The 25170-nt window shown below is 41.8% G+C and overlaps 2 protein-coding genes across 2 annotated transcripts; one reads left to right on the top strand and one right to left on the bottom strand.

Annotated features, from left to right (window-relative positions):
• Positions 1–649: 649 nt before the first annotated feature.
• Positions 650–14412, bottom strand: LOC114450513 (oxysterol-binding protein-related protein 3-like). Its single transcript, XM_028428664.1, has 22 exons — positions 14331–14412; positions 8741–8924; positions 8497–8613; positions 7657–7710; positions 7455–7568; positions 7172–7324; positions 6994–7084; positions 6691–6794; positions 6479–6568; positions 6113–6272; positions 5854–5978; positions 5641–5766; positions 5284–5377; positions 4613–4848; positions 4344–4481; positions 3951–4014; positions 3511–3589; positions 3220–3364; positions 2470–2614; positions 2232–2358; positions 1577–1699; positions 650–1348 (listed from the first exon to the last, which is right to left on the bottom strand). Exons 2-22 carry the CDS (start codon positions 8801–8803, stop codon positions 1252–1254), a joined length of 2445 nt encoding a protein of 814 aa, XP_028284465.1. The 5' UTR covers positions 8804–8924; positions 14331–14412; the 3' UTR covers positions 650–1251.
• A 7420-nt stretch (positions 14413–21832) lies between these two features.
• Positions 21833–25115, top strand: tril (TLR4 interactor with leucine-rich repeats). The gene has a single exon (XM_028428659.1). The coding sequence runs from the start codon at positions 22161–22163 to the stop codon at positions 24627–24629; it is 2469 nt and encodes an 822-aa protein (XP_028284460.1). The 5' UTR covers positions 21833–22160; the 3' UTR covers positions 24630–25115.
• Positions 25116–25170: the final 55 nt, after the last annotated feature.

The following is a 25170-nucleotide window of genomic DNA, read 5'->3' as shown; positions in this document are numbered from 1 at the left end:
CCCAGCCTGGCTTTAGCAGATGTGTGGGTCTGAAGACACTGCTGATTACTGAACATACTGCCCTGTAACTTTCATTTAAATTACCGCTCCACTGCAGTGGTGGAGCACTCACCTTACTGGTTGTGTATAGTTTCAATATTGTCATATCTGGGCTAATAGGGCAGAAAACAGGTTTTAAATATCATACTGAAAGTTGTGAAATGGAACATTGAACTGTAATGCTAATGTTTGGATTTAGAAATTAAAGCAGTATCCATCGACAACATTACAGGGGTGGGTGTGCTCACTGTAACAAGGAAAATATAAATATTCCCAAAAATCAAACCCTAGCTTCACACAGCATCTGATCATTGTCAGACATTTACCTTACGTTATTGTCCTAGCAAGTTGATGATGATTTGACTGATTATACACACGACGTTGCTTCCCCCCACAGGCTGAACATGTCACAGTATTTTACATTTAAATAGGCAAAGTGACCATAAAATGAATTAACAACCATGACTTATTACTTAAATATTAAATGATAAACCATTATTAAAATATTACAGACGAGGCGTAGACAGGCGTTGTACATTGAGAGCAGTGCCTGTAACAAGGACATTTCTAGACATTTCAGGAGCAATAAATATTTCTTGGAGAGACCATCACTTGCCCATCCACAGTTTATTTTCCTCACATGGACTAAATTATTGCTGTTTTCCTCAGTGAAAAACTTTGTCCACGGTCCTGTGACAGTCATTATAACAAGGCAACATTCAGAGAAAAAAAAGGCTTTCAGTTGTGATGTTTACTTGACGGGGGAATACAAGAGTTTACACTGTTTGCACAAGTTCACTTTCGATCTTGATCATTTTCTCCCCAGTGAAATATCTTACTGACATCATCCTTAACTGAATTAAAGTATTTTTGCATAACTGCTACAGCAGTCCAGTCCTTTGAGTGCAGCACTGCAATAAAAAAGGCACTTACTGAGATGCAACAAAACATGATATGCATCTTAAGTCTACACAGACATTGTGTAAATTACAGTTATAAGAGGAGAGAATATACAGACCACTGTAATAAACAAGAAAAATAAAACCAGCTACAGGCTCTGATTAGTCCTAGAAGAGGAAGCGGAATATTCATATGTAATTGGGTTATCATGACACGATCACGTCAACCAGGTCATGACACTGGTCTCTGGTCTCACTTCAGTTTTATACTTTCCTCTACAATAAACTGGAGTGGAGAAGTTAAATCCAGATGTCACCACAACACAGGGAAGTCCATTTTGATGAAGCCAGGTTCTCTGCGCAGCTCCCAATAAGTGTTGTTGCTCACCCATGTGTCATCCTTAGATTTCCTGTTGACACAAAATATATCTTTTATTTCCTTTTCCTTTTTCACTTTTCTCACTTAAAGTGATTTGTTTTTACTGTGATGAGCCCTCAACAACTCTAACACAAAAATCAGTGGCTGCTGTGGAGGTGATCATGTGGCAGACTAATTATGTGCAAAAAGTACACTTTCATACCGTGTCTGATCGCACACAAAGACTTATTTGCTTACAAACAAGAAGGGAGTAGCATACTTGAAAAAGCGTGGCTGGTGTGTCATGTTGTTGTCCTGCAGCACTTTCCTCCGCTCCCTCTGGAGCTGCTCTATTCTCTGTTTCTGCTCCTCAGCTCCTTCTGTGTTCCCCTCCTCCAGCAGCCTGGAAGGAGTAAACAGAGAGTGAGGCAGAGTAAGGAACTGTAGAAGTTTGATCCTCCTGGAGTGCCAGCACCATTTATCAACACCTTTACGCCAAGACAAAAAGGGTGCCTAATCCTTAATTGTAGTATAGGCTGTGGCTAAGAAATGATCACATTAAAAAACAAAAAAACAAAACCAAAAATACCTTGTAACTACATACCTTAGAGCTGTTACACAGGTTTGGTAACACGTGTGCAGGCTGTATTATACTAATTGTTAGTCATCCAAGCTAAATAGTCTGTGAGCATTGAAGGTAAAGAGGTCTCTATATGAGAGGTGATATATTCTCATGACTGCTTCTTCTGGATCTAAACTCCCATAGACTGTTACCATGGTTATATTCATAGGTCTGATTTGTACTGCTTCACACCACATGGGCTAAACCAGACTTGGCACCACAAAATCATGCTTGTAAAAACGCAATTTTTGTCAGATTTGGCAGCTTTGAATCAGATGATCTGGTATAGACATGATCATAAACAAGAGATTACCTCTGGTCCGGCCTGAAGCGTGTGTCTGTGGGGGGTAGCAGAGGTCTTAAGGTGGAGTCCAGCTCATTTAACTCTACTGCAAACTGGGTGAAGCCATAGTACTGCTCATGGTCCGCTGGCATGGGGTCTATACACAGATACACATTTAAACATCTGTCTTGTTTTTTTCTGTGCAGATTAAATAGATTGGTGTAAATCTGCATGCATTATTACTTGGGGAATTAAAATGATTACTCACTTGCTCTCCAGATACATGTAGCAGAAGGAGGGCTTCCTTGAAACACTGACTCATGCCATTTTCCAAAAATGGAGTGTACCACTTTTCCGTTTGAGTCTGTAATCACGCCCTCAATTTCATTCACTGTAGAGCTCCATGATCTTGCCTTAAGAGAGACACTAAAATTTAATTATTTATATTACACAAAATAAAAGAAGGCAAGTTGTATCCTACAGATATTCTGTTTAAGTTTTTAAAATCCAGTTCTTCATTTGTCCAGTAGAGGGTGCCATTGCATTGGTAGTTCAGTTAAGAAACTTTCATGTTACTAGCAATAAAGAACATGTTTTGGCAGCTGCTGATAGACTGTGATGATTGGATAATAGTAGACCCTACCTACTCCCTCATGAGCCCAGCCATGACAGGTTGATGAAAACCCAGGATGACAAAGCTAAAAGTGTGTGCTAATTTCCAAACAACTGTACTGATTTAATAGGACCTCGTGGCGCAACGGTAGCGCGTCTGACTCCAGATCAGAAGGTTGCGTGTTCAATCATGTCGGGGTCAATTTTAAATTTCCCAATCAATAAAGGGATTCTGATTCTGATCATTTCAGAGAGATCTTCATGTGAATGTGACAAATCAATATTCTAAGAGGAAAGAAACACGACATAGAAAATCCCCAGAGGGAACATTGGTTTGATCAGCTTTCTCACTCACAGCTGAAGCAGAAATTCACAACAAAGATGATGTAAATGTGTATCTCCTGACCTTAACAAATGTTACTTTACACTGGCAGACATCACTGTTGACATTTTTAATGGCCATCTCTCCATAGTGTTCAATCCAGCGTTGTCCACTCAGAATGTTGTGGATGCAGGATGTAACTTTGTTCCATTCATAGTGGTCCCCAAACCTGGACAAATGACAGACATGCTGCACTTACTCTGTCAAACATGCATGTTGTTTCACACACACAGAGCCTAAACATTGCACAGTGATGAGGACAGACACACACGTACATACAAGCGCTCGCCCACACAGAATAACTGAAGGACCTACGCAGGTATAGTGACATGTGTGGTTCCCATGGGAACTATTTCCATGGATTTCCCCCAGAATTTATTTTTCCATCGTACATCTAAAAGAGACATGACCACAAAACAACAAATGAGGGCTCTTCGGATGTTTTTGCGCAAAACAAAAATCAGTCAAAATCAGTTATTACTAATTACATCACATTTAAATTTAAAATGTTGTTATATTGATCTCAATGCAATGACACCAAATATATTCTATTATACAGTTGCATATTTTGTGCCCTTATTTAACTATGTAAAACTACAAAGTGAGGACAAAGGATATTAATTAAATCAGTGACAATCTTGCAACTTAAATAAACACTCAGGAAAAAGGGTGTGGTGACACTGATGCAATCTGCAAGTAAGCTCAGGCAGACAAAGGCGATGTTTATTCCAAACATGTCCTTTTATGCTGCTCACCTTGCCAAAAGGAGAAGTTCCTTGAATCAGAATGACACGCTGACACAGGTGGGTGATGACTCACCTTGCAATTGGAGAGATAAGATAATAAGCACCAGGAACAACTATAACAATGCTAGATTTTGTCTGTGGATGCTCTCATTCATCCAGGTCATGTTATGTCCATGAGTTTAAATTGAGGCAACTGGACTAATGGAATTTACTTATTTATTAATTTTTTCTGAAGGCGTTCCGAGTAGCCATGCGGCGAAGTAAAGATTTTGCACTTAATAATAATAATAAACAACAGAGAGTCGATGGCAAGAATCTGATGCAAAAACCATTCTGATATTTTAAAGTCAAAATAAAAACATTACATTTTGCATGCAGTAAACAGAATTCTGTGACCTCTACCTGTTCAGCAATAAACCTGAAGCCCTTATCAGGTCTGTCACACTCATATGTCTCTCCAAGGACGGGGTTAAAGGGTTTGCTTCCTGCTCGATAGTAGGTGGATGCATAGGCTGATATTGCAAATGTTGCAACATACACCTGCATAGGAAAGGGTGTAGAAGACAGATCGACATTCATTTTAAAAGTACTTTGGAGCAGACCATTATTTGTAAATTGTTTGTTGTATGTTGTATTTGAAATATTGTCATTTGTGTATTGCTTCTATTCACCATGCGCTGATAAGGGTCTTGAGTTTGGTTAGCAGTGTCCAGCAGGTCACTGTACTCCAGTTCCTCACAGAACCTCTGCAGGGTGTTTAGCGGTTCGTTGAGCTGCACTGGCATGGCCACCTTGGACAGGTCCTTGCCGATGTTGTTCCTCAGGATGTTCCACAGGCTCACACTGCTGGTGGGACTGGGAGAGGGCAACGTGGAGCGCCGACGAGCCAGGGTCACCACACTGCTAACTGGAAGAGAGACAAGCAGTGGAAGAGAATGAACAATGGTTTTATAACAATAAAAAAAACGGATGAATCAAGATAAAGACTTACATTTGCATTTGAAACAGAATGATTTCATTAACTGTTTGACACTATCTAACACCATGCAGCAGTAAATTACTCCTGCCTGTTCACAGATGCTTCATCACATGCTGTATGATGAAACATCGTGCCAAGTTTGTAAACATGTCACACACATTCTCTAAGCAAATGAGTAATTTCACTAATTCCAGACATTCATAATTTATGTGATGCTGACACAGGCACAAAGACAGGCAATCCCCTGTCTGTCTTTGACAGAATAAGGTTTCTCAACACAGCCTGTTGTCTTTCCATTGACTAAAGGCGTCTTTACACACACGCACATGTACACTTGCAATACAACTTGTAACTGTCATGTACCGGAGTTGTGTCTCTCACTGCCTCCCCCATTGCTATAGGTATCCATGGAGACGCTGTCACTGACATCACTGATATACGAGTCATCGTCAGACACCTGGAGACAGAAAATCAATGATGAAAGGTCAGTGAACCACCAGAATATAGGATAAAAGAAACAAAACACACACACACTACAAAAATACTAAAGTAAAATTGACTTGACGATGCACATCTGTTTACTATTTTGATCATCACTTAATGGTTTAAATCACTCACCGCAACAGTGCAACTTATTTTGCCTTTAGTAGAGGTAAGTTGATATGGTAAGCAATTGTTGCATTTGGTTTCAAACACAGAGAAAAAACTGCAATAAATGACCTCAGACGAAGACGAGGAGAGCAGGTACTCCTGAGCATCGAAGAACTCTGATATAGACTCTGGAATAGATGCTTTGCTCTCATTTGAGACCTGGTGGACCAAGGAGTGGGAGGCAGCTGTACATTCCTGATTGGACAATAAGACATCAGTTGAGAGATGTGTTTATATTTGTGGTAAAATCATGCTTAGCCATAAGTTTTGAGTGTTACTCACAGAGGCATAGGCAGTCTTCAAGCCCATGACTTGAGCTGGCGGAGGGGCCTGCAGGTCAATGGTGTGCCTCAGTCTGTCCCTCTCTGCTACCAGGGAGCTAAAGGCTGATTTCAGTGAGACGTGGACTAGAGAAGAGCAAATGCCAGAGACAGAGAAAAGAATGGAGATAGCAGATTCAGTGTTGTCATGGAAACTACAGTACCCTATAGAAGCAAACTATCTCAAATAAATGTGTCTCCAGAGAAAAGCGAGAACTCACTGTTGTTGGCCAGTCGGCAGAAATCCTCTTGTAGACGTGAAACATCTGACGGCAAGTCTGGGGATTCAGGACAGACTTCCTGGGTGTTTGACTCTGTAGTGGAGAGGTTGGGATTGGAGGCATGAAGACGAGGAGATTTGGAGGAGATACAACTTGGGACCTGATGCACAAATGCAGAGAAAGAAGGACCATTACCTTGATTCCAACTATTAATGGGTTGTAGAAAAATAGCAAATATTATGCTATTGCAATGTAGCTAACCTGCCTAAAAACTGAAAACAACAGAAAGTCAAAGAGGATGTGCAAATAGATAAATCACAAGTGCAAATAGATAAATCAGCAGAAGAAAAGGTACATGTAGCCTACCTGTAGTGTGGATTTGGTTTCTTTGCCATTATTTTTGGATCGCCATCTCCGTGGCCTCTTCTCCTTTTTGGGAATATCATAAGTAGATGCCTTTGTACCACAAGAAAGTAGAAAAATGACTGTCCTTAATGACTTCCCAGGATTGTTTTTTTTTCTTGATCCCACTTTTTCTACAACACCTTCATTTTAAATCTGTAGATCTGTGTGCTTACTTGTAGTGCACTGATGGCTGGAGCAGAGTATGTGCGGTGGACGACCTCCATGCTCTTCAGGAGCAGGTTAAGTTCCAGCAGATAAGATTCACATTCCTCTAAGTCTAAGTGAAGGAGAGAATATTATTAGATCAAAGTTTTGGTGTATGCAGGCAAAGTGATGAGAGATAAAGCTGAACATGAAAGATTCACTGCAGAGAGAGACATCATAAGAAAACAGTTGACAAGATACAGTTACAAACAAGCTAAGAGGCAGTTTGTGAGTCAGCAAAGCTAACAGAAATAGATAATAGAAAAAAAAACCTTTGCAGCACTTGTCCATGTCCTCTGAGGAGTGGAGCCAAGAGCTGACCTTAGCCTGGTGGACTGACGCCTGCTTGGTGAGAGTAGCCCTCTGTTAAAGATAAAACAACATGATACACACATCCTGACAACAACATTAAAGACTCTGTCCTAACAAAAGATAAATGGGAAAACTTACTTTTCTAAGGGAGTCATTAAGGGATGGTGAGGAAGAAGCGTGGGGGTGGAAGAGGTGCCTCTCATGGGGATACATTGCAATTTCGTTCTGTCTAAACACACGGTGATGACGCAGCTTTGACACCCACTCTTCAAACAGCTCAGGAGACTTCACCTGGGTGCCATAAAGTCAAAATAAAAGCAGTCATCAGATACAGGAAATACAATCCTGCAAATGTGATGCAGTTGCTTATATGTACATGTGTACAACAAACTCAAAACTAAACATAGCCCTCAAGCGTTACCTTTAGGTGGTAGATGTTGTCTTCTGTGTCCAGGTCAATGCACATGGCTTTCTTTTTTATAGACATGACGGAGAGGCCAACATCTATACATCCATGAAGCTTTCCCTTTTTGATCTGTGCAAATAAAACAATCTGCAGTTAGCATTTAGTCTGTCTGTGTATGTGGAAGAATGACAGATAACGCTTTTGAAGTGATACCTACATCAGTTCCACGCTTTGCATACTTGAGAATGCCTTTCTCCAACATAAAGTATCTCTAAGTGGGAGGAAATAAAACTCAAGTCAAATTCTTTTGCAGAAGTGACAAAGCCATTGCACCCTTTGGCTATATAGAGTTAATCACCAACAAAACAGTATGCAAATATTTTAAAGTTTTGCACCTCCAAACCACTCTCCCATGACCCCCATTCAGATTTGACAACAGCAGCAGTGAAATAACTGATCAGTACTACTATGGATGATGATCATGTACACACATAACCACAGCTTACAAGTGCTATTACATTTTACAGTAAAAAAAGGTACACTGACACAGCACCTGATGCCTTTTGTATCAGTTAAAACATGACTATTAAAAAGTATCTGTTCCACCATGTGGCAAGCCAGAAGTTTCCAGGTATGCATGAGCAAACTCTCAGAAAAACAGAGGGGGAGGAAGATGCGTCAGGGTTACAATATATTCAGCAGGGAATAAAAAGAATGGAAAGACGGAAATGTAGAGAACTATAACAGTGAAGAGGAGGAAATATGGAAATAGCTTATGATATTAAAAGACAGGCCTGAACCTTTGTCAGAACTTTAGGGAGGAAAAACTGTGATTCAAAACAACAGGAAAAAAGTACAGTATCATTATTGAAATCTGTAATCACAGTATTTCTTTAACTTGATGATGAAGTCATTATCTGTTCTATCAAAATCAATGAAGTTCAGAGTCAAAGAAGAGGCAGCAGAAGTGTGGTGTAAGAAGAAGCGGTGTTCTCCAACACATAGTGTCTCACTGCTGTTGCTGTCTGGGGATTTAAGATGTCTGGTGAGGCGTCACCTTATGCCAGCCCTTCATGGGCCACTTCCTCCTCTTGAGCAGAAACCCCTCCTGTCTGTCAGGCTCCTGTATGTTGGCAGGAACCCCTCTGAGCCCCTCCACAATCTCCCAGCTGTCCTGAAGAGAGACACAGAAACAATACACCATAAGTTAGAAACACCTGAGGCTTTAAAATATCGTTGAGGTGAAATATGATTGTACTATGGTGAAGCATTTATAGCATTTTTTGGTTTGCTTCACATACATGGTTGCTGTCATGTTTAGAGGAGCTGCTGCTGTCACTGTGAGTGGGCGACGTTGATGTCATCTTTTTGCGACTCCCCTGCTTCCTGTGCACCGTTGTAATGTTTCTGTGGAAACTGCAGAGTTCACAGCAGAGCCGCCAGGAGCATCACTCTGACCTTTGAAGGCCACGCCAACAGTCAGCACTGTGCAGAAAGGATAAAACAAACCGATATCACAGCAGCACAAAGGCTGTGCTTATTTTAAAGCACTCAAGATCACTAAACAGAGGAAGTACCTACTCTGACTCAGAGAGATGTGTGACTGACCAACAGTGAAATCCCCAAAGTGTGATGTACAGATGTGACACAAAAATTCTACAAAAATAAGCTCATTCAGTGGGAATAATTTTAAATAATACAGAAATAAATATTTCAAAGTTAGTAGCTTTTTTGTAGACTGACTTCGTACATGAGCAAAGAAGCAGATTTCCAATCCAATCTGCTGCTGTTAATGTCAAATTTATGAAACTACTTATCGTCCATTAAAAAGATAAAATGAGCTTGTAATGATAAGACTAGGAATTATAGGAATTACAGAGGCCTTAAGTAGTACAGGCAAGTACAGGTGTGTCATAATCACATGTTCCTAACATCTTAAAGATTGTCACATACTTTTTTTACACTAATGGCCAGGGTTAACATTTGAATGAAAAAGTAAGATAATTTAAATATCATTAAAAGCGATCATTAAAATCGTATACAGCAGATCCCCTGACATTTGATTATGTTAATGTGGTCAAATTGTCTCTTCATTGCAAAGAGCCAACCCTATCTGGATGACCCTTGTCACCAAATCACAGGCCTGCTTACAAAACTTACTGAAAACAAATAAACCTATTCTTGCTGTTGTCAGCAAAACACACCTGTAGCTGCCTTTAGTTCCTCAGAGGGTGTTGGCTGGAGGAGACACATGCAAACTTGTGATTTCATCAATGTCACGAGAATCCAGCTGTCTTCCAAACTAAGCTGTACTGTATACCATACAGTGCACAGTTTGATTTCAGTGTGCCTACATACTATCAAGTTCAATCAGAGATTCAAGATCAATATTTTTCATTTATATGAGAGTGTTAAATATTTATATTAAAAGCTAATATTATCTCTTGATGTTCATTATGGTGCTGCTTTATTTAGAGTTTGCATTATTGAGTCTTGTCTGATGTCTCAGACATCAGATACACGCTCATGATTACATGGCATAAGCTGAGGAGATCATACTGTCACTATGATGTAACATTCATTCCTCTCTTTGCCACAAATGACATGCTCCAACCTGGCTGTGTATGTTATTCCTCTATGTGGGCTTTAATGCCACTCCTTCTATGCTTCTAGCATAGACTTGTGTTTCCATGGACGGTGTGTCCTATACATGTGAGGGGGGCGCGTCCCTGTCTGGTGGATTAACACAGTGAGGGCATGTCTATGGGCTTTGTGTTTGCTCGTATGCATGCAAATTTGAGTAAACTTTGGGATTTTAAAGTTGACTGCAAGCAACATCCTCTGCAAAACAAATACTCTGGTGGTTTAAGCGTGTGTGCATGTGTGTGTGTGTATATTCTGTAACTCCCCAAAGCCATGCTTACAGTCAGTACCATGCTCAGGACGTGAGTCATCAACAGGAAAGAATGTGCTCTGTGCTTCGATACACCCGACACACCACCATAACACAAGGCTAGCTACAGTCAACACTGAGCTAAAAGCAGAATGAAACACACAGACAGCCCACTTACTTCACAGTTCTGGAGCACAGGCTAAAAGTACAGACAACATATTTAAGTAGGTTTCAAATGATAAACTTGAAGAGCTTGAATTAGCTCATCAAGCTGTTCCTTGAGCACTTTTCAGGCTGTGACATGCCTGGCATCTTCAGCTGCATGTGAAGCTTCAAATCAAGTCAGGGATTTATTATATACAACCAATGTACATTGCCTTAATACATATACTGTATTAAGGCTAGACTTTAAAACAACAAAAGGTGTATTAAATCACAAAACATTCCGCCTGGCAGATAGTTTAACACCGCAGGGCCTCAATGGCAATAGTTCAAATCATGGATAATGTATGATAATTGTTGAGAAAGATGTACCGTGCACTACTTTACAGCATACACAGCCCTGCCCTCTTTTTCTTCAGTAATTTTCCCTTTCATACAGCTCAGCAGCAAAGTTTGCAACAACACACTTCCTTAGAGCAAAACTTCAAAAAATTGCCACTGCATCAGTGCAGAGATTTCATGTCATTCACTGTCTTGTGGCACTTTCTTATCTACTAGCTTATAAGGCTGTGTGCAAGCTGTATACTATCTGCTATAGTAAACGAAGCTAAGACATAAGCATCCCACTGTGTCCTCGCTTACCTGAGTGGGGACATGCTGACTGAAACAGTCAGATTGCCTTCCGAGCCTTCTGCACTGTAAGACTAGAACTGCTAGGGTTTTGCCTTCAGTGTTACATAATGTGAGTCAATCATTAATGACACAACACCTTGTAAAGGATCTGGTAAGATGGAAGTGGGTCATTCTTGTGGCAAGGGCCAATGCCATTGAGTCACAAGGCCCAAATGAGGGAATAAAAGGTTTGTAGGTAATGGAAAAATCACTGTTCTGTGTGTATTTCTGAAGGATGCCAAGATCAAGAAAATTTTGTTTTGTGTAGTTGATCTTTAAGTGCACATATTGAAAAAGTACCTATAAGGACAGTTTCAAGCTTAGAGAAGACAAGAACAAGTTTAGCAGATAAAGGCAGAGCAAGGCAAATGCAAAACTTTTCCCACTGTTTGAGCCTTAAAAGGACGAACCTAATGAAAGGGCAACACAACTATCAATGTGAGTTTACTCAAGGCTTTGCAGTAACAGAAAAAAAACACATACACAATTAAAGATGTAAAGAAATAAGGCTTGAATTCAATTAAATAAAACTGAAACATCCACAAGTCATTAAATCCACACATACAGGCTTTTTTATGAGAAAGCCCTGTGGCTTTTTACAAAGCAGAGCCGACTTTTGTTGTTCATCAGTTCCAGGCTAGAAAGTCCAGCCTGACAATCCCTCAGGCTGGACTTTCCAGTCCTGGCATGACAAACACACAGACGTTGACTTAGCAGCCAGTCCATCTGCTTTCTACTGCACATTCTTGCAGCAGCAGGACTGCCATCAACCCGACATTACTGTCCTATCCTCCCATTACTGTCTGACCGAGACTGCAAAAAGGTCCTTACAGATGGCCCGTCTGTGACTCTACCACCAATGAAGCTCCACACACTTCCAGTAAAGCTCTTTACAGATATATTGAGTGAAAGCTGTGGATGATCCTCTGATTACCAAACAGAGAGCTGGGATAAGATTCTATAAATAGACTCACATCTGGCAATATTTGTCTATCTATTTCATACATTAACACCCAAATTTTGTCAGGAAAAGTAGGATTAAATAGCATCTGGTACAAAATTGGTTGTTGGCAATAGCACTTAGCTTGTATGAACTCAGACATCAAGTCTGACTGTTTGAAGCTATGTTTTTAAACATCGCTTTTTATATAAAAGATAGTGTCTATGCTTCTAGTGGACAGTCAAAGAAACATGGATATAAGCAAGTGATCAAAGAGATAAAAAAGTAGCCCCAATATGCCATTCAGTGATAAGCTATTTTTACTTGCAGAGACAGAAAGAGAACAAGCCTGAAAACCAGCATGGCCGTAAGATTCCTGACCGATGTATTGTTGAATAGCTGTATTACAAAAGATGTCTTTCCGTCTCCTTCCTGCTTAGACAAGGGACACTTTGTGTGGCTGCTCAATCACAAGTTGCTATGACTACAAAAACCAAGTGCCAAGAATACATTCAGTTTGTATGCTCTTTATGAAAAATCTTAGTGCACACAACATGGAGCTATTTATAGAACCTGTACCGTTACCAGCCAGAAACGTGATTTCACATGAGTCTCAGTAGGTTACTGATCAGCTGGTTTGAATGGAAGTAGGGCAAAACATCCTCTAACCCAATGCAACCACAGGCAACCAGGCGGGCTATTCTCAGAGTGGCTACTTGGCATATTAGTCAGGCAGGAGTGCTCTGTATTTACCAGCTTTTAAGTGGGTGTTGTGTAAAGGAGAAAGTGACACAGAGATAACTCGGTGAGTCACGTCAGCCACGCTGGATGTTTACGCCCCAAAAATATTGCAACACGAACAAAACATTTGGGCTGCACAGTGGTCAGCAGTGATTAGAAAATTGACCCCATCGGTTGTGCAATCCTTTGTTTGCTAGGTATTGTGAGAGTGCTGAGAAAGCACGCTGGAACAGTGCAACATGGAGTAGGTGACCCATGCACACAGGTACTTCTCATGTGTGGACGTTCTAAAGGATCTTTTATTAAAAAAATCTTGATTAATGTCAAGCAAATCAATGGATTTTGCACTGATTTAAAAAAAACTATTAAGGTCTATTATGCTTGGGTAAAACAATTCAAACATCGTTAAACGTGTTAAAAAAACTTGACTGCATGAGTTGGGAAGTTAACGATACCCTCATAGCTGTGTTGTTTGTTTGTTTGCTTTAGCTTAAGTGCTGGACGAGCACATATACACACACACACACAAAGAGTGAATTCTGTGAAGTCATCTGTGAATGGTATAGTGATAGCGATGCCGTCATTAACTTGTGCATAGAAATGATCTTGTCTGGCCTCAGAGGTGCTGAGCCAGGTGTTGATTTACAGTATAATGAAAACAAAGCCGCTTAAGCACAATGGAAGCATTCACTTCACAAGTAAATGGTGTGTGTGCTCCAGTCAACCATTATTTTTTATCTGTTAATCTGAAAACCAATTTCTTCACAAATAAACAAGAAATAAATACTGAACCAAAACTTCCTGGAAACAAAGACCGTAAAAAAAAATACAGTTGGGAAAATATACAGTTTTGTCTACTGCAAATGTTTATATATACTTACTTTACGGTTTAATAATAAAATCTATTAAGTAGTAATAACACTTTGGACTGTGAATTCCTGCAGCATACGTGCTCTATTTAGTACTACTTTAAATATTCAACAGTAACCTTATTAAATGTAAAGAAACAAATGCTGTTAGAAGTCAGAACAACAACCAATGAGATTTGATCATAAAAATTAATAGGGAAACTCCGCAGGAACCAACCACAGGTGTCCCGTTCACATTCTCAGCCTGCTCTGTTCCTGTTGCCAACACAGCCATTCAAAACTTGTCAGCTCAGACAAAATGTCCAATATTCTCCATGTGGTCGAGAACAGAGCGCTCACACTGTCTAATATAAAAGCCAGGCTCTCCAATTACCGTGTATAGAAAGACTTTCACAAACTAATTGAGCAGCAAATGTCAAGAGAGGACTCCATTAATAATTCTATCGAAAGCGATACATTTCACTTGAGCGCTGAAACGATCAGGGGGAAAAAAACGACACCGCAGCAGCGCTGTCAACTCTGCCACTCAATTCAAACGGAAGCTACACAATAACAGCAGAAACACAGCCAGAATTTCACATGAGGTTTGAATACCGATAAAAAGAAAAGCTTACGGTTGTGTGGATAAGGCTACAGCATCTTTTCCTGTGAATAAGGAGGTACAGTACCTGGCTGCCTTTGGACGGCTGCTCCTCGTTTCAATGCTCGAGTGCTGAGGACGGGGAGGGGCCTGCCTGGTGGGCAGGAGTGACTGGCGCAAACCGCAGCCAATCACAATCGAGGATGCAGAATAAGGGGCGGGGTCTGGACACATTTTTTTGAACGGACCACTGTGTGACGTAGCTAAAACTGAGCGGCTGGCAGGGGAAATTGTCAAGGTAAGACTTCAACCTCTGTAGCGGAGTGTCAGGTAAGTTCCAGCTGTTACGTAAAGATCACGAGAATACACACACTGTTCAGTATCGGCGGAACACACTGTTTCATAGTTTACTCTTCTGCTCTACCACCAGCTGGCTTCATAGTAACTCATCTTTTAGTTATTTTCTGACGCACAGAACAAAGACCGTCACTTTAACATGTCCCACCCTAAACCACAGCAGGTAGGAACCAAAGTTGTCCTAAAACCAAGTGACATCCATAAATAAAAGCAAAAATGGGAGAAGATAAATGAAAGAATGATTCTATTAACTTAATTGTGTAGTCTGCTGGTGTTCCAGTTGGTGTTCACTTCTTTTGCTCATTTAAACAGAGTCAAGATAAATAACCAAAGGAAGCTGACGTTTTATCTGTAGCTCTGACATAACCACTGTGTTGATAGCATAAACAGCCTAGTGGGATGAACTGATGGCTATCAAAGTTACATTTTAAAACAACTTCCCATTGGCCTGGGGCGTTTAACCAAAACACGACGACCACTCACCCAAGCAACGTCTTCTTCTACACTTCCCTCACACATTTATGCTATGTCTGTGTAACATTCTTTTAACATTACCAACAGCTCTGAAATGTAAGAATAATTTAAAAGCCGCAATGTGTGCAGATGGCTTTAGCCATAACTGCTGACTGTTAACTTAAAAACGATGAGTGAGAATAACTGTGTGATTGCACACAGATGGAATGAGCGAGAAGGTAAGCATGTGTTTATATGTCTTGGTGTCTCCTTGTGCTTTCAAGGGAGTGCTATCATTGTCCTTGTGGCTCTTTGTACCACCATCATGGTGAAGATTTGTTTACCCAACAAAACAAATTCCCTCCTTTGCATGGGCACGAGGTTGTCACTTCCTGTCTGGGCTTATTTCTATGGCAACAGAGGCAAGGGAAAACATAAAAGGGGGAAGGGTGGAGGAGGAGTCAGAGCTGGGTGTGTCCAGAGTTTTACAAAACAACTAAACTAAAAGCAGTGTTTGGAGGAATGTAGGCCTTCAGAATGGAAAGTGAGTGCAGATTTCAGTCACTGAATGGTATAACACTGGAAGTAGACCAGACATGAAGAAAAGGTTATCTGAGTTTGTATCAATGGCATTTTTATTGTTACATCTACATGGATTCCAGCATACTTACCTAAGGAGTGCACCAAATTAGCCACAACGGAACACGCCCTGGCATACCTTACAGTGCAGACACTCTGAATACGTCTGTCTGCACACAGTTGCAGCCAAGAAAAGACAACGTGTACAATGATTAGGAAGCCTTCTAACAGCATGGTTTAAATCTTATTAAGAAAAATGAATAAGAAAGGAGAAGCTGTGAGTATAATAAAAACTGAAAACTGTACATCTGTTACAGTTACATTTATTGTGGTTTACAGTACACACAGATTGTGTTGGACAGTGCCATCTATAGGTTAGATGTGGCTACTGCACTGAGTAGTTTGTACTTGTGTTTTACATGGAGGGCATTGAACTTAATGCTGTTTAAGGCTTTATATTTAAGTACACTGTTAGTTAGACCTGCTTAAGTACATACCTAAGTAGAAATAATGTAATTAGAATGTAAAAATGCTAAGCAACAAAACAGCATATGCCTTATAACTAGATTCAAACTTGGGTCCCTCCACAGTAAAAGCATTTCCTCAAGGCCCCATTCAGTTTAAACAAATGGGAGAGTGTGCAGATGTGTAAGCTATAGGCTCTGTGAGGCTGTACTTTAGGCCAGTTTACAGCTCCATGTCAGTATCTCTTTGCGTAGCTGTCCATCTGTGGAGATAGAAGGATTATGAGAATTCAGCATTTCTGTCAAATGCAAACCTCAGTGTGGCACCCACAATGTACCCGCTCAGGACACTGAAAATGCTGACACAGGGACTGACTGGCATGGCCATTCGTAGAGGAATTTGAAAATAATAAAGCAGAAGAAGGATCAAAGCATCTTTCTGAAGACAAGAAACCTGTTTCTCACAAAGTTTAGCTTACAGTGTTGCAGTTGCCTGCACATCTTATATTGTTCCCTGTCTGCAGGGGGCGATGTTGCACACAAGCGCTGCGGTGTTGGGACACAGACAGCTGCAGATCAGATGTCCTGACTCTAATCACTAGCTGACTTTGTTTTAATGACTCATAAAGGCCACGTTTTTTTCTGTACCCTTGTTTGCGACTTGTATTGCATTGTGTTAGCGATGCTAATCCAGAGATCGTGTCCATATGGGTGTTTCTGTGCTTGCTTTCATGTTTTTTTTCCTGTGTGCCCCTGACTCTCTATCACAGTTTTCAAGGTATTTAAGTTCCTGAGTGTTATCTTCTGGGCAGCTTAAGGCATTATGCTTTCACAGTGTCATTATGTGATTGAGGTTGATTGTGGGCATGCAGACAGCTTCTATCAAACTTGGTAGATCAAAGGCTTTCCCCTCTCAATACACATTATCCTTTACACTACCCTCCTTATTCCTCTATCTCCCCCTCGATTCTCTCCAGACTTTCAACAGGGCAATAGCATGCTCTCTAATTTTTTCCAGATGTTGGAGTACCTCCCTTCCTCCCTTCCCCTGCTCTTTTCCCTCCACACTCACAGGGCCGACTGAAATCCTAAAGGTTCTGCCAGCCCTCCTTTCTTCCCTCCCTGTCTTTCCCCTCCCCAGCCAGTGACCCCAGGAGGTCATGAAGGAGAGGCTCAAGCTCTCCCATGGCAGAAAGGCATGTTGTGAAAATGCATTTTCCACATTGTGTGGTCTAGTGTTGTTGCAGTCAGCTACTTTGTAGATGATGCATTTTGTGACATGTTTTGAATTTGATGTGGTTTGTTATTTTGTGGGTAGAGTGATGATTAGAAGCTAAGTGCCTGTCTTTTTTTGCCTTCTTCCTTTACCGTTTTCTTCTACGTTGCCCTCCTTTTCGTCTGCCTGCAATGGGAACCAGCTGGGAGAGGTGAACATGGGAGCACTGTGAACGTAGACGATCACAGGCATGGGGCCCAGGTGTTCCTCTCATTCCTCTTCTGTCATTTAAACAGTGCAGCTAAAATGTGTCTTCATCTTCACATACAGTGTATACAGAAAATCTCAGCTAACAGCAAAGTGTTGCAGACACACATGCTCTACAGATGAGATGGGATAGCCTGTTTCACCATCTCTCACTAAGTGCATTTACACATTTATTCATCCATTCTTAAACATACAAGTACACACTCTGTTGCTGTGTGATTGTGTGATTCCAGGGTTCTAGCTAAAGCACTTAATGATCACAGCAGCTGCTGCTCATGTGAACTCTTTCTCGCTCACATACACACACACACAATCCTGCCTCCTCATTCCCTCTGTTCCTTCTCTTTTCTTTGCTGTCCTGCATTTATCCCTGCATTTTTGCTACTTTAAAGGTACATCACATTAAGAAATGCATACAGTTCACACATGCTTTTAAGATTTACCACACACAGCGACAATTTCTGATTTGTTGTTTTATATTGATCAGAGCATGCACCATAGCTGCAATCTGATCAATAGGAATCTGAGCAGTAAAGCTGTTGTTACTTTTCATCTAATGTAGCTCAAACTATATCCTGATTCGTATAATAAGTCCCAGTTTCATTACCAGGACATGCCTCATATGGACTGCCTCTCTAATCCAAGTGCGACCCTCAGGGAAAAGAGAGATCCCAGCACTGAGATACAATAAGATGCACATGTTTTCACTAGTGCAACTTCCTGCAAGTTTGTGGCTTTGTGTGACGCTCATTACTCCCTGTGAGACCTTTTGTGTCTGTATAATTATGTGCATATAATAGATTACCACACAAGTGTATCACATGAATGAAGGTGTGACAAATACCTGTCGAGGCAGCAATTAAACATCTTTGTGTGTAGTAGCTTTAACTGTATGTAGCTGTGAAACCCAGTCTGCAGTCTATGTAAAAATACATTCTAATGTTTATCTGGGGTTATTGTGAGGCTTCAGCCATCTGTGTTGGACACCTCAAGTGGATATCTTCTAAAAGTCTTTTATTGGCCTGGGAACCAGACTAACCTGAAGGTTCATGTTTCATTTGTCCTGGCAGAATGCATCTGGCTTCCTCCTATTTAAACAGATTTACACCCGAGTTTGTCGGGCTGGGCCAATTACTACTCTCTGTCTAATATGGGTCTAATATTATCGCTTTCAAAAAAAAAGAAAAGCTGAGGCATTTTGGGTTTCCTAGGGCAAAGGGTGCAAACCAAAAATGTGAGGTTCATATTGTCTGGTATTTTTTTTACTATACACCTATCCCTTTGTGTTACAGTAGTTCAGTAAGAAGACACTGTTAAAGAAACAGAATGGGACACAATCATCATTAGCGGTTGTCAGTGTGCTCTACATTTCCATTATCCTGAACACAAGGTTAAACAGAAAGGAGTAAAATTACTTTTAATGGTTACGTTTTTAAAGATTTATTTAGGACATTATTACAGTGTACACAACGAGAACAGGACGGATGACCTAAGTGGAGACACAAATCAGGCAGACAGGAAACAGGAGCAGTCCAGTGTTTTCATTAAATTAACAGTGAAATACTACAGGCTGTTTTTAACCGGTTATCAGAAGGCAAGGACATAACAGCACCAGGAACAAGAACGACACAACATTCTGACACACAAGTGTGGAAAAACAACAGATACATGTAGTCTACTGAACTAGAGCAGTAGCTCTCAAACCATATGACCAGGGTAGACATACACTTAATGTTGACATGCAAAGCTTTTCTGACCAGGTGGGTGACTTAAAACACTTGTGCTTTTAATACATCTGAAGTGGGTTAAAAAGCAAAATATCATCTAAAATATGGCAGATTGGGAATATAAGAGCCCACCATCTCCCAACACACACACACTTTTCCTTTCTGTCTCTCCCCTTTTCATATGAAGCTGTTTCAACACCTGAAGGACTGTGCAGAAGAAATGTAACACTCTTCCACGACCTACTTACACTGCAGCTCCAGCTCATTTCTATGCATACACGTGCATGCGCTTGCACAAACACACATACACACAAACTTACCAGCAGTGACCTGGATTTATTTACTTCGTGCAGACACAAAAAAACGGACACTCCCATGAAACAGGCAGACTCAAGTGCAGACAGATATACAAGCTCTGTTCTCTGTCTCGTTCCCCTTAAGCAGCATTAAGTTTCTCTGGGACACACACATGCACATTCTCTGCTGAGTCTGAAATGTCATATGCCAGTTTGACTGGACAGTAAGAGGCCTGCTGTTGGGAGACAGAGAGGTGGTGAAAAGACAGGCTGGTGAAACCAGTGCACAGCCTTTGTTGTGGGCAGGCATAGAGGCAGACAGCTCTGTAAGGGGTCCTCAATAGGGCCTATTTTGTGAATCTGGGTCAACTCTAAAACACTTTTCCTCACACAATAATCTCTGTCTGCATCAGTCTAACATTGTACTCACGTCCCCCCTAATTCCCCACTCTTTCTTCATACTGTTTATCTTTTCTTCCTTTCTCCATCTCATTTACACTCTGGGCCCTTTTTGGAATTACCCCTTCCAAATTCAGTAACATTAACATTAATGAACTAAAGTTATTTCTGATGCTACAATAAAAGCCAGTCTGATTAAACATGTGGCTAATCACATTTGATTCATTTGACACAGACCAGGCAACTGTCATAAAATGATTGGACTTTTTCCAGTTTGTCTGTGACCACATCTCCAAATGTGTGTTCCTCATCTAAGTATCTGTACTTTTAAAGACATGGGTACAGACTGGGGGAAGCAGAGATGCAGAAATACTAAGGAAGAATGACCCGACAGGAAATGACCTCCCAGAGAGAGGGGGCTTCCCTATGGGTTGTGTTTCTCTTTGTATTTCTCACTCTCTCACAGACACTCAGTCACACACAGCTATAATGTCTGATGATGTATACCAGCAGATATGCATGGGAATGAGGCCAGTCTGTGAGTGGAAATGCAAAAAACTGCAACAGTGATGCATTAGCTCAGCTCTGGAAACCATTGCATCACTTATATCTCAAAGGTAGTAGAAAAAGCATGTGTAAGTGTGTAATTTAGCAGAGAGGCTGTTAGGGAGACATACAGACTATAAGAATCAATTTCCAGTGATTCAATCCCTGCATAACATTGCAGCTGCTTTCATAACCTATAGTATCATCATAATAAAAAATATGAGAAACCTGACAGGTGGTGCAGATGAAGAGACATCTTCACTCATGTGCTGTGTAAGTACAGAAACACAGCAACTTTGGGAGCTGCTGATTTAGATTGCTTTAACATACACACTGATCAGTGTGTAGGCTATGTATGCAGTGCACTCAACCTCATGTTTGCCATAAATGTGCAGATGTCTTGGCAGAAACACTGCATGTTTTCAGACTGGCCCGGAAACCTCCATGTGCAGTGCAAGAGAATCATTCTTCTGTCTGCACAATTATGTATTAAATATTCACATGCTCCACTCACCCTATGTTTATTTCTCTACTTACATGTTGGAGATCTTTAACTGACTTTTTGGCACCTCTCCTCACTAGTCTTAACACACGCTTCATGGCCTGAATTCCTCATCTGCAAATGTGAACCATCTGTGCTCCTTATGGCTCCAGCAGCAAAAGGAGCGTTAATGAGAGAATAGTAAATTATTAAGTTACATGATGATGTCCCACTGTACATAGTGCATGTAGACTGGGCTGTTCACTTACTCTGAGCAGTCTGAATGTGGCAGAAAAACAACACAGAGCCTGCTGTTTTAAACGGTCTGTTTTTAAATTCACACCAACGGTGGTATTGTTTCGCTGAACTTGTTTAATAAGTGACTGCTTTGCTCTGTCTGAACCCTGTTACAAGAATAGTGAGGACTTTGAGGCTCTCTTGGGATTTGGTGGGAAGGAGATCTTCCTGTCTGCTTTGTCCATACCAGGGATCCGATCCAGATCTCAGACCCCCGGTGACTGCGGGGGCGCGCACAAAACTCGGTCAAAGGGTTTCTCAATCTCTCTCTCTCTCTCTCTCTCTCTCTCACACTCTGTGTGTGTGTAGAGAGAAAGTCGTGAGGGTGTGTTTGATTACTTGCGTGCACGCGTAGATCTCATGCGTCAAGACTCGTGCACATCTGGCAGGGTCGCAGAGTTGCGGGGGAGGGACTAGCCCACTTCGGTGTGTGTGTGTGTGTATGTGTGTGTGTGATCACGTTCAGCGCCTGAACTCTGCTTTTTTTTAGTGAAACTCTATAATTTGCAGCAGATGACCACTTTGCGGGGACGGAGGCTTTACTGGGGAGGTGAGCGTTTCCTCAGACAGTATCGGAGCTCACTAAAATTAATTTGCTCCATAGAGGATGCTCCGCACTGATGGAGCCTTACATGTGCGTAAAGTGTACAACACTTTTTTGGGCAACAAGTGAAATATGGAAGAGTCGGTCTCCAGCTTGATAGAAGAAAGGGGCGACTGCACCTGAACAGCACAAAACGAATGCCGCATCAGAGTCTGGCTGTACCAGCGGCGCAGTGGGAATGGATACCAGCAACTTCCTGGCAGGAATTTGCTTTTTCTTGCTGTCGGTCAATGGGTTTATATCCTCCTCACCGGCGGCGGACTTTTGTCCCGACCGCTGCGACTGTCAGCATTCTCAGCACCTCCTGTGCACAAACCGCGGGTTGCGCGCGGTGCCCAAACCCCTAGCGCGGGTTCCTGAGGACTTGCTGATCATCAGCCTCGGGGGTAACTTCATCACAAACATCTCTGCCTTCGATTTCTCACGGTACAGTAACCTTGTAAGGTTGAATTTACAGTACAATCAAATAGGAATTATTCATCCAAAAGCGTTTGAGAAACTCTCTAAATTGGAAGAGCTGTATTTAGGACATAATCATTTAACAGCTATACCCCCTGGGACTTTACAATCGCTAAAGAAAGTAACTATTCTCTATGGGAATAACAATGCCATTAACAAAATCACACCAGAGCTCTTTTCTAATTTGGATAATCTTGTTAAATTGCGCCTGGATGGGAACGCAATAGAAGCTCTGCAGGACTCGGTTTTTAAAAGTTTGACCAGTCTACATTATCTTCATCTGGAATCCAACAAACTCCATCACATCCACAGAAACGCTTTCTCTAAACTAACCAACCTGCGCTTCCTAAACCTGGCCCACAACAAGCAGTCAGTCGTGCGTAATGTCCTCACTTTTTCCCAACTCAAAGCTTTAACAACTTTGCTGCTGTCTGAAAATGAGATTCAGTACATCGGGAATCACGTTTTTCAAAACCTCAAGAAGCTGTCTAAACTTTCCCTCAGCAACAACAGAATTTCTCGCATAGACAGTGGCGCGCTGAAGGGACTGTCGAGCCTCAGAGAGCTTCTGATTGACGGAAACGAGCTGGTGGAAATCCCCCCCGGACTCCTCGACCCTCTTGAGCGCATTGAGGAGCTGGACTTCAGCCGCAACCAGATTTCCACCGTAGACCCATTGGCTTTTGCAAGACTTAAACACCTAAAGGTCCTGAAGCTGAGAAACAACTTTCTCAACAGTCTATCTGGTGACATTTTTGCCCTCAATAATGTCCTTTATGACTTGGATCTCCATGGCAACAACTGGACCTGTGACTGTCGCCTGGAGGAGCTAAAGAGATGGATGAGTGCTGCACATTCTCAGGGCAAGCTCTTGACTGTATTTGTCCAATGTCATTATCCTGTAACTCTACGGGGGAAATATCTAGACTATGTGAACAGCTCCCAGCTGCAGCCCCACGGAAACTGGACCCAACTGTGTAGGAGTCAAGCTGGGCCAGAGGAAAGCCGGGGAGGGGGTGTACTAGTAAAGGTGGAAGGCAAAGAGAGAAGAGTGATACATGGAGAGTTGACAGGTGAAGAGGGTGGAGATAACATTGGAGAAATACAGGTAGCAGAAGGTTTACAACAGGCAAACAGGGATACAGAGATGATGAGGAAAGAGGGGGAGAAAAAGAAAAGAGAGGGTCAGGAAGAGGTTGGAATTCAGGGGGACCAAGGAGGTCCAGAGGTGGCACAACCTTCCTCTTTCCCAGAGAGAAAAAAGCCAAAGCTGGAGTCAGTCAGCCCAAGATCACGGCCTGCTAAAGAGACAGCTGGAAAACGTGCCAAAGGAAGACGAAGGTCAGATGTTATTTCCAAAGCCAATCCATCAGCCATGTCTGTACAAAGTCATGCAACAGGCACCACAACTATCTCTCCTGCCCAGGCAGGAGGAAGGTTTGACCTACTGAGGTCAGATCTGGAGGGTTCTCTACCTGTAATCACAGATCCTTGTGTGTTTAACCGCCATTTCATTACTAATGTGTCAGTGGATGAAGTGACATCTAGTACTGTTACTGTGTACTGGACAACCAAGGATCACCACCGCTACACACCAGGACTCGGTTCGGACGTAGATGAAGTCCACTACCGGGTTCTGTTTGATAGGTTTGGCACTGCAGAGCGTTTCCCACGCTACATTTATGCCCGTGGTACAGCCCGCTCTGTCACTCTTCGAGAGCTCAGCTCAGATGTGACATACATGGTCTGTGTGGAGGGAGTAGTTGGAGGATCTGTTTGTCAAGTGGCTCCACGTGACCACTGTGCAGGTCTAGTCACTCTCCCTGAGGATTTCAGCCGCGAAACCACGCTGACCTCTGACCTCCAGCTGGTGACGGTGGCAACGTTGGCAGGTAATGCCGTGCTTCTGCTTGTCATTGGTGGCGTCTGGCTGGGGCGGAGCCTAAGGAGGAGATTGCAGAAAAGAAAGTCAGCCGTACACGTGCGCCATATGTACTCTACAAGGCGCCCGTTTCGTCCCAACATGGCAACGGCCTCTGTATCCACTGACTTCACCAGCTACCAAAGCAGTCGACCTGCACGACTTGCCCCACTGGAGGAAGGGGACCTTATTGAGTTCCCATGTGACCGTTTTCTGGACAACAGTAGTGCTCGCAGAGACAGTGACATGCAGAGATTCTCTGACTAATCAAATCAAAACACTGTACAACAGAAATATATGAATGTGTTTGAGTCTGCTCAGTAGACACACAGCAACATAGCATTAAAATCATGAATATGTTTGTGGTTGCAAACAAGTCAACATCCCACAAGAACATTTCTTACAGGGTTAAAGTTATAGCATAAAACAGCTGAGCTTGCTAGGGTCACTTCAGACACCAGAGGAAGTCCAATCCCTCTGATTTCCTCTTCCTGCCTTTTGTGTTTCCTCTTTTGTTTCCTTGCACCTGTGAGTGTTTCTCAGTGTGTGATCTTTTGTGAGTGAAGTACACATGAATGATGTACCACTGATTTCAACTATGGTGCTAATACTGAGTTCATAGACATCATATTGTCTCATTTTTGTACAGTATATAATGATGGCTGCTGGTTGGCAGGAAAATGTACCACAACTATCATGTTTTTATACCTTTATATTGACCTTTGTATCCATTTTTTTACAAGAAGAAGTAAAATCCCCAACAATGTGAAGAATTTGTCATTTGAGTGTTTGTGGGCAGTTTACCTGT

Source organism: Parambassis ranga, chromosome 2, assembly GCF_900634625.1.
Source record: "Parambassis ranga chromosome 2, fParRan2.1, whole genome shotgun sequence".
Taxonomy (NCBI): Eukaryota; Metazoa; Chordata; class Actinopteri; family Ambassidae; genus Parambassis; species Parambassis ranga.
Note: the sequence above shows the minus strand (reverse complement) of the source record. Positions and strands in the feature narration are given on the sequence as shown.